Source organism: Pteropus medius, unplaced genomic scaffold (genome assembly GCF_902729225.1).
Source record: "Pteropus medius unplaced genomic scaffold, Ma_sr-lr_union100, whole genome shotgun sequence".
Classification (NCBI taxonomy): Eukaryota; Metazoa; Chordata; class Mammalia; order Chiroptera; family Pteropodidae; genus Pteropus; species Pteropus medius.
The window spans coordinates 669,917-683,752 of record NW_024340692.1 but is presented as its reverse complement, the minus strand read 5'-3'; the positions used below and the strand labels follow the sequence as shown (position 1 = coordinate 683,752).

Here is a 13,836-nt window from a genome sequence, read left to right as displayed (position 1 = left end):
GTAGATTACAAAGTTATTTGTTGACTTTATTATAGTCTTTTTCATATGCTGGTTAATGCCAAGAAAAACCACTTCTAAAGTCATGTAGACCCTTGTTATTCTGAAAAAAAAAAAAAAAAAGACTGCAAAAATTATGCTTGCCTCTAATTTACAGAAAATGAAAACATAACCAATCCTCCCAGATAGGTTGATGCTGGCTTAAGAAATACTGAATGGTGAGGGAGCAGATTCCTAATTATCATTTTATCCATGTAAACTGGATTTTCAGAAGCAAGAGAAATACAGAGACCTTCCGTCTCTGAAGCAGGAAACAAAAGGATGAAGTCTGCTGCCAGCAGCAAGCAAGCTGCTTCGCTCTGGCAATTTATCCAGCTGTCTTAAGGAAGAGGACTCACGCAAGATTGCTCTAGTGTTCCGTCCTAAGCAACTAAAAGAAGTGCCCTGGGGACTTGTTTTATTTTTAATTCCTTACCTCTTTTAATTGTATTTTCAAAAGAAATCTAATATTGCTCCATGTTACTATGTTATTATAGAAAAAATAAGCAAGAACACTGAACAAAAATCCTGACTCAGCTATCCTTTGCTTCACCAATCATTTTAGTAGTTGAAGCCTTAGTTTATTCATCTGCAGAATGGGGAGTTGACATATTACATCAACGAATCACGTCAGCTATAAAACTGTATGTATATGTATCTTTTCTTTATTTTATAAATGAGGAAACAACCAATAGAGATGAATCATTTGTCCAAAATTACACAGCTAGTAAGTACCAGTGCCAGCACCTGAAAAACTGTCTGTTTCATAACAGTCTGCCCTTTTAACTGCTGTGCTCTGTTCTCTTCCCCCAAAGAAACCAGGATAGATATTCAGAAAATCAAGCAGTGAGAAAGCCTCACATATCTCAACAATTCAGATAGGTTTGATTATTACCTTCAAGGCTGATTAATCAAGCGCAGCATTTACTTTTGTGCCTGTGAGGCAGTCATCCTGTGTTGGTTGCTCTGCAATGCAGAGGCACATACATCTTTTAATCTCAATGAATTTTCTTTTTAAAAAGGTAAATCAGAATAAAGATTTCACTGTAACATTTTTTAATTAAAAAAAAAAAAAACTGAAGCCAAAATTAGGAGTATGCACATAAGCCATAAATATTCCTCAGAAGAATAAAAAAGAGGCAAGAATAGGATTCAAGTGAGATGATCCCAGGGCACAGTGTGGATGGAGAGAGAGAGAAGCTCAAGAAACTTGACCCTGGAAGAGGAACATGATGGTCAAAAGAAAGAGACCCTTTCCTTTTCAAGAGTAGAAAGAAATCTAGGAAGAAAAAATATAGAAGGGACATTAAAGAAATAAGATTCAATAAGAACAAGTTCCAGCTCCAGCCCTGGGACCTATGTGAAAAGTCAAAGCAGATAAAGTGCATTTAAATCTGAAACACAGTAGAAAGCATTCTTATCAATAGTAACTGTTATTAAGATCTAGAATATCTCTGATCTGGAATTCATCAATGTTCTCTTTACCAAAGCATTCAGAACTCAAAATTATCAGAAAAAGAAATTCCAATTCATTTAATCTTTACCTTAAATAATAATAAGTCGCTACCCACTATGTAAAATTCCTGATACAAGGGCAACATTACTCAATTGGTCTTCCAGTTTTTGTGGCCATGTCCTTTCAAAGGGTTAGCCTGTTCTCATAGTCACTGACATTTGAAACTCCCAGTTCAGCACAATGGTCTTATCAAAAGTACTTCTGCTCCCTGTGCTTAAGCCAGACCTTTATAGATATCTATGGATATTGGATAATAGTGTCATAAGCTAAAAACACAAAACAGAGTGGCAGAACAAGAGCCCAGGCTAAACTTTTGAAAGGATACTGCCATTCCAAACAGGCATACTCTAAGAACGAATTTTCCAAAAAGTTTTATTTATTGTTTTCCCAGATCACTCCTATCCAGACTATCTCAGACAAGATAGTTGTGTTTTACATCGAAATCCCCTTTTTGTCTGAACTTACAAATAGTGTCACCACTGTAAATGGTTGTTCAGATGGTGCCCTGCACAAGGATTCTTCGTCAACGGAATTAGAACAACCTGGCATCCAGAACAACCTCTATCCAGGCTGTGTTCCTTGAGCTGCAGTTTCGTGGGGCGAGAAATGGACACGATTATTTCTAATTTGCCCAAGGATGCCATGGATACCAAATGGGTAGATTTCTGCCTATAAACCCACCTAACTCCATCCTTACATCATTAAGAGTTCATGGTAAAACTGATATTCATAAAGTTAACTAGATTTTTATTATTCCTCCATTTTACCATACTATAGTTGAATAGGCCAGTTTGTTTTATGGATAGGGCATCCTTAGTTTACTCAATGTTTCCACTAATGAAATCTTTTAAATTTAACCATTTCACACTACCCACAGGCCCCTAATCTACCCTATAAGGGTAGGATAGGTGAGAATGACATTTACAGAATCTGAAAGAACAAGTTATAAAATCTACACCTACAATGATCTATATTAATATATAAAATTTTCTAAGTAACAGACCTAGTATGGCCCATATAGTCTCACACACACACACACACACACACACACACACACACACACACACACACAATTAGACTATCGACTTTTGTATTGTCAGAACCATTAGAAACCCAACTCCAGAAAACAGTCTTGTCTCAATTCACATATCCATTCCTAAACCAGTAACTCTTTATTCTGATAGCCTGAGGAGAGCCTCATTAGTGAAAAACAACAAACAAATATAGAAAACGAATGAAATGAAATGAAAATGAATGAAAGGAAATTTATGCCGAAATGGTACGAAGGAAGGAAATGAAAGGAATGAATAGAATAATACGAAATGTGGAAATGGTACGAAATGGAAATGAAATGAAATGGTTGAAATAATTGTCGTTATAATGGTTATATATTGTTGTTGTTGTTGTTGTTGTTTAAAATGTTTGTTGTTGTTGTTGTTGTTTGTCGTTTGTTTGGTTATGCTGAAAGAGAGAGAGAGAGAGATATATATATTAGTTGTTGTTGTTGTTGTTGTTGTTGCTGTTGTTGTTTGTTGTTGTTGTTGTTGTTGTTTGTTTGAAAGTCAAAAGCGCCAGCCATATACATATATGTTGTTGTTGAATGTGGTTGTTGATAGAGGAAGCCGAAATGAAATGAAATGAATGAGGAGGATAGGATCTGTAAAGATTAATGGTTAAGAGATGAGGAGGGGGGAGGGGGGAAGGGAAGGAGAATGAGAGCATATTACCAGTAACTTCTTAACCACTAAAATTACTTCTTAACCACTAAAATTTTCATATCAATCTTCTGAAGTGTGATGAAATGTTTTTGAAGAACAAAAATAAAATGTCACATACTTTAAAACCTATACAATTTATATTTAATATAGTAAGTAAAAATATAAACATTTGTAGGATTTTATAGATACAAAAAAAAACAATGTAAAATACTGACAGTGGTTATAGTCACTGCAGGGATTATAACAGTTTATTTTCTTCTTTTTGCTTTATTGGAAAATCTACATGCTTCGAAGTTAGCATGTATTTATTTTAAAATCAAGTAAAAAATTAGATTCCTCCTTGAGGCTCAAATATGTTCGTTCTAGTAGAGTACCATTGTGATATCAAAGACTTAGAAGAAATCTTTTATTTTCACCTTTCTAGATAATATATATATATGATTTAAACCAAAGCATAATAAAAACCTATAGGAAAAAAAAAAGAGGTTGTTTCAATAAATAAAACAATTTACTAATTACTTAACTATGTACTAACATTTTATTTAATAATCTCAAGTGGGAGAAACAGGATATTATGTTTATTTTAGATTTACACCAACTTAAAGCCTACAGTAAATTAGCAGCAGATTCAAAAATTGAATTTATGCCTTCTGATTTCAAATCAAACATTCTTTCTATCATACCATGATTGTGTCCCTTTTAGGGGCTATTATATTAAACAACCTACCATTTATACTCACTCCTTGATAATGAAGCACAAATATCTATTTCAAGAGTCTAGACATTTATTTTTAAACTGCTGCCTTCAGATCCTGATTAATGTCAGCTTTTATTATCATTTATGGAACAAAAAAAAATCAGAGAATAAAATGTTAATCATAGATAGCTTCCTTCTCCTCTACGAACTACCCCCAAAATTGTTTTTATTTAATATTATAGATTATGAACCCCCGAAATGTCCAATGGGGATAGTCAACATAGGAAGCTGCTCTCATAAGTGCCTCCTTTACAATCCAAGGTGTAAGGGAACAGACTCAATATATAACACAAACTAAGTATGTAGCTTTGAAACAACTGCATAATGAACTACCTGAGCCCAGAAGGAAGAAGGAAATTGAACCAAGTTTTCAATTGTAACATTTTTGTATTTTAAATACAAAAGAGAAAGAATTATTCATTTTTTTTATTTGAAATTCTCCAAGATGCACATTCTTTGCTTCCTTTTCTAATCATTTCTTATTTTCCCAGCTTCTCGTGCATTGGCAGCAGCAGCTAGGATCAAGGTTAAATGGTAGTTTTCTTTCAGATATCACAGCATTTCCTTTCAAGACTACGTATCGTCAGCTAAATTGCTACTCCTGGAGATGGTCCACAAGAAAGAGGGTACGCCATCCAATACTGACAGCTATAATACTCAACAGAACTTTTCCTAGTACACATTCTAGGAACATGGACCTGTTTCATTTCTTTTCATTCAGCCTTTGCTCAATTTATGCAGTAAGGGTATTTGAGCTTTGGACAAAGTGAAAAGTGTGCTCCTATTTTTCCCCTTCTTACTGAAAGTGTAAATAGGTAATTGGGAAGAAATGAACCAATGAAGGCAGGAGTATTATATACCATCGATATTTTTCGGTGCATATTTTCAAAAGTCTATAACTATCCTATGGTCAACTTATGCGACTTTCAGAAGAAATTAAACCATAAAACCACTAAATACGCTGAGTGACATAAATAACTTTCAACTATCATAACCATGCTTTCCCTAAAAATTTATGAGATCAATGTTACATTTGGAATTGGAATTAAGGCTGATAACTTTGACATTCTATTTATCATTTATATGTATGTTCTACCTTCATGATTTAATTTTCGGGGCTGAGGGTGAGGAGTGGGATGAGGAGAGAACTAAAGATATAGAAAGGAGAAAATACCAACTATGACAAAAAAGTAACCTCAACTCTGAGAAACCACCAAATAAATGAGGCAGCCTGCTTGATCGTACATTTATTCAAATAAATCACCTTTTATCAGTGCTGGTGAAAAACGTCAGCATCCCTTTATCCTTTGAGGCAGACGATTACAGGATGATATATATAAGAAAATAACAAAAAGGCACACTTGTCCCAAAACAAATATCCAAAAATCCAATGAAGCAGTCCAGTAACAGCTATTAAAATAATCTTTTTTTGTATTTTTTTTTTTTTAGTCATTTTTTTTAAATTAGCAGGCAGCCAACCATCTCTGGGCACTGTTAAGATCAGTTTGCCACAAAAGCCACTTACATTTTTAGAAGCCAAAGACTTGACAAATCAGTTCCTACGAACATAATTTGTTGCACATTGAAGAAAGCCTGAAAACACAGACCTTGGTTAAAGAGGCTTCCGTATCTTTTTGTAACCTTTCCAAATATAAGTATGTGGGAAGAGTACCCATAAATTTGAGTTGAAACTGAAACACTTAGAATATTTCCAATTTAAAATACTTTAAAATGTGGTCTTTGAAAGGAAATGAAAATGGTTTTTAAATATACGAAAAGATGCTCATCATAACTCATAAGATAAATGTGAATTAAAAATGAGATATCAATTTCATTCACTCATCAGATCAGGGGAAATTTTTCATAAATCACCATGTGGAGAAATAGGTGCTCTCACACTTTGTTGATGCAAGCATAGAGTAGTATAACTTCTTTGGCAGCAATTTGTAAATGTCTATCAAAATTTAAATTCCACTTTGCCTTGGAGTCACAATTTTACTCCTAGGAATTTATCGTACAGACATACTCATCCATGTGTACAAAGAACTATGTAAAGGGTCATTCACTACAGCTTCGTTGGTGGTCTGAAGAAGCCTCACTATATGTCATTTTGTATTGCGAATTTACCTATTCAAAAAAAATCACAAGCTTAGGGGGAGAAAATGTGATTTGTATCGTTTAGAAGTTAGAAGTGTTGTAAACTCCCCTACAAAAGGAAATAGTAAACTACCCTTTAGAAAATTCATTCCAGTACCCTGTGATAAAACGCCATGTCAGATGGCTTGTTGCAGCTGCATTAGTGAAAGCTCCTTCTCATAAGATGCCTTTAATAACCAAACCCCCTTGTTGGGGGTCCACTGTGGACTTGAATTCCACTTTACAATATGCAGAGTTTCATGAAGATTCCAATTTATTCCTTACAAAAACATATCATATATAAATGCAACTGTCACTCTGAAAAAACAGGACTGCATTATGCTACAGACTTAACACAGACTGAAAGCATGTTCCCTATGTCTTCTCCAGCAAATCTTGCCAAATGGGTGTCTGAAATGTCCTATTGAAACAGGTGGTGTCTGAACAGAATTGGATTTCTGCCTATAGAAACCCTAGTTTTAACAACTGCTGTGGTTAGCTTTAATTTTCAGTCCTCAAAATTAACTGCTTGCCAGTGATTCATAAATAGACTGAACAACATGTTTAGACTTTGCCTTGTTTAATTGAAGAAAAAAGGAAGGAAGGAAGGAAGGAAGGAAGGAAGGAAGGAAGGAAGAAGGAAGGAAGCAAGGGAGGAGGAGGAGGAGGGAGGGAGGAGGAGGAGGGGAGGGGAGGGAGGGAGGGAGGGGAGGGAGGAGGGGAGAAAAGGGAGAAAAGGAGAGAGGGAGGGAGGGAAAGAGGAAGGGAGAGAAGATAAAAGCCCACCAACGTCCCATAAAGAACAGAACCAAAGCAGACAACTTGATTTCAAAGGCCAAAAAAGTGGAGCATCTGTAAAATAAACTCAGTTCTCCAAAGATGCTCGACCTTTTTGGGCTTTCCTAATAAAAACACAAGGATGCAACTACGTTGCTGAACATACTACTTAGGAAATTTTCTAATGGCTTAAAGAAGACTTTAATCTGTTAGAAATTTAGAATTAAGAGCAATGGTGTCTACGGCCATGCCACCCTGAACAAGCTCGGTCCCGTATGATCTCGGAAGCTAAGCAGGGTTGGGGCTGGTTAGTACTTGGATGGGAGACCACCTAGGAAGACCAGGTGCTATAGGCGTAAAAAATAATAAATAAATAAATAAATAAATAAATAAATAAATAAATAAATAAATATTAAAGAAGAACAATGGTAAGAAATGATCATTTTTCTAATTAAAACATATTTTATAAAACAATATTCCAAACATACCTCTGTTTACTTTATGTAAGCAAAATACAAACAGCCAGAATTAAACTCCTTAAAGAAAAGACACCATGGGCTAATCTTTATACCCTACATAGGTCCATCAATGTGCTGATCACACTAACTAGTGGTAAACATGTTTTCCTGTGAATAAATCTAGACTAGCCTACTTTACATAACCACCCTTTTTCACTGTACCTTTAAGTGCTTGATATACAAGTGGTTAAAGATCTGCTGATTTCTGAAAGTAGTAACCAAAGGAAAAGGAACCAAGGGGCTGGGTACCTACTATGTGCCACATACCAGGGTTACACATTCCCAATAAGAAAAACACTGTCTCATCCATTTCGCAGATGTAATGATTTCTTGGGCTAGAAGACAATAAAGATGAAGTTCTTACTCAGACCTGACTGATTTCGAAATTTTTCCAACTTTTCCAGTATCACTCTCTCTCCCAATAGAGTCAGTAGAGGAGTGACAAGTTTTTGTTATGTTATATACATTTACCTATATCTTTACTTTGCCATCACCCAAAAGAAAAACTCATCCTCTTTCAATCGAATGTAATGGACGTCAAACCCTTCCACAGTTTTTCGGTAGGACTGATCAAGTAGAGATAAAATCATCTATTGTGATCATAACACTTTTTTAAAAATCCTGACATCCTGAAGAGCATATTTGAAAATCACCAAAAAGGATTTATCAGTTCATTTTTTAAAAAACAAACAGAAATATCTGTGGAATTGAGAAGTGCTTTTCCATAGGGGTACACTTGGTCTTTTTGCTTAAAATTCATGAACAGATTATATCAAGTCTTGCCCTCAAAAGTTTATCACTCACTGTCCTCTATCCTTCCTACCAATCAAAATAAGATTTCAAAATGAAAGCAACCTCCTCCCATAAGCTCTCAGGTTATTCTTTTCTGTTTCCTGACCTCCTAACTTCCATCTTTTTCTTACTTAAGTCTTGACAGGATCTAGGTACTAAACCAAATCTACAATTTTCTAGCAAGCGCCAATGAGGTCCCTTACTTAGAGGAAACTACCTTCAGGATCTTGTAAAAGAGATCATTCTTTATTTCAATATTCTCAGAAAATAATACTTAAATCCAAAAGTTTTTATTTTTTTCTTTTAAAGTAAGGATATCCTTAATGTTAGGGAGTTGTTGAACAGAAGAACACTAGACACATTTCTTCCAAGGGGGAAATACACCAAGATTTCTTTAAGACTATTTAGGAAAAAGTTGCAACGTTTTTAAAAAGTCCAGTGAAAAGATGAAAATGTTACTGACCCAAAAAAAAGTTGTCATGTAGCTATAGGTTTAAAGATTATGAAGTATAAAAACTCTGCAATTTTCAAGATTCTTCTCATAAAAAGTTCTTTGGAATCATTTTCTTCTTAGAGCTGAAAGCATTTTTCTAAGATGATGCCAGCTCTAAAAACAACCTTTCTGATCTTTTGAAAAGCCAAGTTCAACTTTTAATGGTGCTACATACTTTTGGTTTAACAGAAAAAAGTGCAAGAAAAGGAACCATAGCCAAAACAGTAAGTTTACTCTACTCATGCCTCAAGCTATACTTAATGATTTCACACAGCACATATGAAGAAGAGATTATTTTTTTCCTTTAAAGGTAGAACATATATATCTGTCATATATGTCATGTTTAAATATAAGGAACACAGAACCCCCTGTCTCTCACTCCAAACCCAGTTTAAGAAAAAATAGGTTTATCTGAAGAGAAACAGTTATTAGTAAGATTTTTAATAGACATCAAAAATAAAGGAAGAAAAAGCAAAAATAAACTAGTGAACTTTATCAAACTAAAAAGCTTCTGTACAGCAAATGAAATCATCAACAAAACGAAAAGGCAACCTATGAAATGGGAGAAAATATTTGCAAATCATGTATCTGATAAGGGGTGACTAACCAAAATATATAGAGAATTCATACGACTCAGTAGCAATAAAATACATTAAAAAATAGACAGAGGAACTGAATAGGCATTTTTTCAAGGAAAACATACATATGGCCAGCAGGTACATGAAAATGTGCTCAGCATCACTATTCATCAGCAAAATGCAAATCAAAACCACAAGAGGATATCAACTCACATCTGTTAGAATGGCTATTATCAAAAAGACAAGAGATAGTAAGTGCAGGTAAGGAGGTGGAGAAAAGGGAACTCTTGTGTACTCTTGGTGAGATTTACATTGGTGCAGCCACTACGGAAAACAATATAGAGGTTCCTCAAAATATTAAAAATAGAACTATCATATAAGCCAGCAATCCCACTTCTGGGTATATATCCAAAGGAAAACAGGACATCAAAGAGATATCTGCCTTCTGTGTTCACTGTAGCGTTATTTACAATACCAAAGATACAGAAACAACTTAAGAGTCCATCAACAGATGAATAAAGATGTGTGTGTGTGTGTGTGTGTGTGTGCGCGCGCGCGCGCGCGTGTAAATAAATAAATAATACTATTCAGCCATGAGAGAGAAAAACATCCTGCCATTTGCAACAATATGGATGGACTTTGAGGGCATTCTGCTAAATGAGTCAGAACAGAGAAGTCAAATACTGTTATGATATCACTTACATGTGGAATCTAAAAAAAGCCAAATTCAGTGAAACAGAGACTAGAATGGTAGTTACCAAGGTATGAAGGGTGGGGGAAGTGGAGAGATGTTGGTCAAAGACTACAAATGTCTAGATATATAAGATGAATAAATTCTGGAAGTCTAATGTACAGCATGTTGATTATAATTTATACTACCGAACTATATACTTGAAAGTTGTTAAGAAAGTATATTATAAATGCCTCACCACAAAAAAGAAATGGTAATTATGTGACATGATGGAGGTATTAGCTAATGCTATGGTGGTAATCATTTTGCAATATATATCAAATCAAGATATTATACACCTTAAACTTATACAATGTTATTTATCAATTACATCTCAATAAAACTGAAAAAAATTCTAATAAAATCAAAATGGCTCATAAATTAGTGACACCATGATAGGCTCCATTAATACTAAATGATAAATGTTTACAGGTCAGATAAAAATAATACAAGATAGCCAAACATCTAGGTAAGACAAAAAATTTATTAGTCTATAGATTCTCACATTATCATATATGACCAATCCTCTCATATGAAATGGGCAGATTCTACAGGATTACTCTGATTTGAAGTTAATTTTTAAATTTTAATTTTACCACAAAATTCACTATAATCACCATCTAAAGAATTTATGTCAAATAACTGGTGTGCTTGAACATTTCACATTTCAACTTATTTTAGAGTTGTTAAAACATAATCTAAGTCTAAAAAAAAATCTGCAGGCTTCAAACAGCACTTAAAGAAACAAAAGAAGGAAAGCTGGAGGTCAAGGAGAATAATTCTGAGATAAAGGCTGAGTATAGTAAAAGACAGAAATCTACTAGAGACCTTATCAGGAGTCAGTGCTACACTCCCCAGCATTATCACTGACCTATAACCTCTTCTGCAGCTCATAAGCAACACTTGAGTACTCTGGGACTAAGTGGTTGTTTTAAAAAGATCTTGTGTCATATTTACTTTTTCTTACGACCCTTATCAGAAGCCCGATGTATTCACGTTGCATAATTCACAAGCTCCAATTACCTAACTGCATACTCAAGAGGAATAATCAGAAGTGTAAAACATCACCCACATAAAAAGAAAAATAACGAGAACTAGGACTTAAAATGGACTGGTTCAATTTTAAGGGCACAGCCATAGGTAAATAGCACCAACATTGTGCTCTTGGTAAATATAAAAAGAATAAAATCATTTTTTTAAATAAAAAAAAAGCACCACTCCCTTAATGTATAATAAATCCTTAACTTTAATATGAGTTGTATTACAAAAGCCTATTGCTTCATGAAGATACATTTCCCCATAAAATACTATAAGTGGTGGTTCATTTCTAAAGCTGGCCCGGTACCTACTTAACCCACAATCTACCAACATAGTACAGTGCTGAATGAAATGTGGTAAAAGTACTTGTAGTGCTTCAAATGCATATTAGTAGTTCAGCCAAAAGGACAGGAGCTTGGCAAAACAGAACCCCTAAAAATGGACTTCAGGAGTTCCACATAACCCAAAATGTTCACACAACTATATACATGGGTAATTTTCTTATGAGAGGGTCCACAGCTTTCCTGAAGTTCTCCAAGTGGTTGTCCATAACCCCATAAAAAGAAAGAAATTCTGTGCTATATAATACCCAACTCTTTCCTACAAAGCCTTCAGGTAGATTTTTATTAGTGAAATGAGGCATCTTGAGAAGGTATAGTCTACACACACTTACATGTTAAGTTCATAGATGCAAAATTATCAAAAACCTTCCAGAAAAACTAAGTGAAGGAAATTCTAACAAACACATTTTAACATTTCACAGGGTCTGAACTGCCAAGATAAGATGACGCAGGAAGTTCATCTGAAGTAGAGGCTGATGATCCCAATGGCACCCATTGTAAAGTAGGTTTTAACTGGTCAGTAGTGTTTGTCTGTACACCCAACTTAGCTGCAAGCAAATATTTCATAACGTTTATATTTGCAAGAATATAAAATCTTTCCCTATCCTAGACAAATTATATAGGCAAAAATTTACACCTTTGTTACCATTATTTTAAAAAGGGAAATCCATCTTTTACCTACATACAATCAAATGAAAATGTGTATTTAAATAACCTAAACATGTAATATAAATGAGCATACCTTTTTAAATTAATTTGGTCATGAATTTTTAGATAACTTGTTTTATATATTTTTAATGTGACTTTCAACTTTACTCAAAAGTTTCTATAAACTGATATAACAAAGTTTAGATATTGTTCTTAATTGAGAATAGATTATTGGTTTTGGCTTTTTGTTGAAATAAATTTGAACTGCATAGATTGTATGGTATTTCATCTCTTTTACCTCTCTAAAAACATTTTTATACTTCTTAACACACTAGCAACTAGTTTTTTATGGGAAGGCTTTTCACAAGACAGTGTCACTCACCCCTCCTGCTTTCAGCAACTTTCTTCTAAACTCCTCTGTGGGGTTGTTGAAAGTTAGCTTTTCACAGCGGAGGTGATTCACTGGTGGATGGCCTTCAAGATGCAGGAATAAGTCATAATCAAAGCGGACTTTCTTAGGTTCTTCCTAGAGGTTGAAAAAAAAATTAGGAAAGAAAAGAGTTAGAGATAAAGAGAGATTTAGAAAGCAAAGGTTTATGCCTCATAAGGAACAGGAAAGAGACAAAAACGATTCTAATAGCTATAGTGTCAAAGAATTACTGGGGGGTAAATCATCACGGAATTATCTACAAAGCAAAATAGAAATATCTGATAGTTTCTTGTGTTAGGGGAAAACCAAAAAGAATAAACTCATCATCTTTTCTGCAATCTTTTAAGTGGTATGACACCACCAACACAGTCACCCAACCAGAAACCTAAGACTCCCCGAAGCCATGCCTTCCTATTACCACTCTACCTTCAATATCCATCATCAATAGCTGCCTTTGTCTCTCCTAAATATTTCATGAACAAGCCCTCTAACTCATACTGTCATATTCTTACTCATTGCCCAAAAGTACTATAAACTCCTTTCTCTAGAAGATTTTCCTACTTCTGGGTAGATTAACTTCAATTCCTCTTTCATTCAGGCCTCAAAATTATCTATATGAAACAAAAATCTATTCATTTTCACTATTTGATTAAAATTTCAACAGCTTCCAATTGCCATTAGGACAAAAATTTAAGCTCACATGAAGCCATGTAAGGGCTTTCATAATGTGGTTCTTGGCCCCATATCCTACAATATACTTTCCATTCATCTGATGGTCCAGCAACACATAGCTCTTGGTTCCCAGTATTTTCCTGGTTTGGTTAATTCTGGTTTTCACCCTCTTGTTTTATGTTACTATCTTCATTGCCTCTCCATCTATATCTCTAGCCCAGCTCTCACTTGACTGTCACATGCATGTGTTCCACAGTCTACTCACATCTCCACTAGGTTTCCCACAGCAATATCAGATTCATATATTATCTTACATTTAAATGATCTTTATCTGTCCTTTCTCTTATACTCTGTATCTGGGCAACAGAAATCCTAATTGCTTGCCAAGGTTAAAGTACCCAAAAATCATTCCCAACTCTTCCTTCTCCCTCATTCATCACAGTCAAATTGTCTTCAAGTTCTATTTAGTATACCTCCTTAGGAACTCTCAAATCTATCCCCATTTTCTCAGATCGTCATTGCCTTAGTTTAGACCTTCACCGTTCCTCACCTGGTCTCCTTCCTGTTTTTGAACTTACCCCATTCTACCTCCTACAATGACAAGAGGGTAATCTTCCTAATATAAAAATCAGATTACATCTTTCATTGATTACTCA

The 13,836-nt window shown here is 34.6% G+C and overlaps 1 protein-coding gene and 1 pseudogene across 2 annotated transcripts in view; one reads left to right on the top strand and one right to left on the bottom strand.

Moving 5' to 3' along the window:
- The window catches only part of MLLT3 (MLLT3 super elongation complex subunit), a 235,663-nt gene that overhangs the window by 86,377 nt on the left and 135,450 nt on the right, over positions 1 to 13,836 (bottom strand). For both annotated transcript variants that reach the window (XM_039869087.1, XM_039869174.1), the window contains exon 4: positions 12,461 to 12,604. In XM_039869087.1, coding sequence (XP_039725021.1) covers positions 12,461 to 12,604 — 144 coding nt within the window. The remainder of the gene's footprint in view (positions 1 to 12,460; positions 12,605 to 13,836) is intronic.
- Positions 7,178 to 7,296, top strand: LOC120590398 (uncharacterized; annotated as a pseudogene).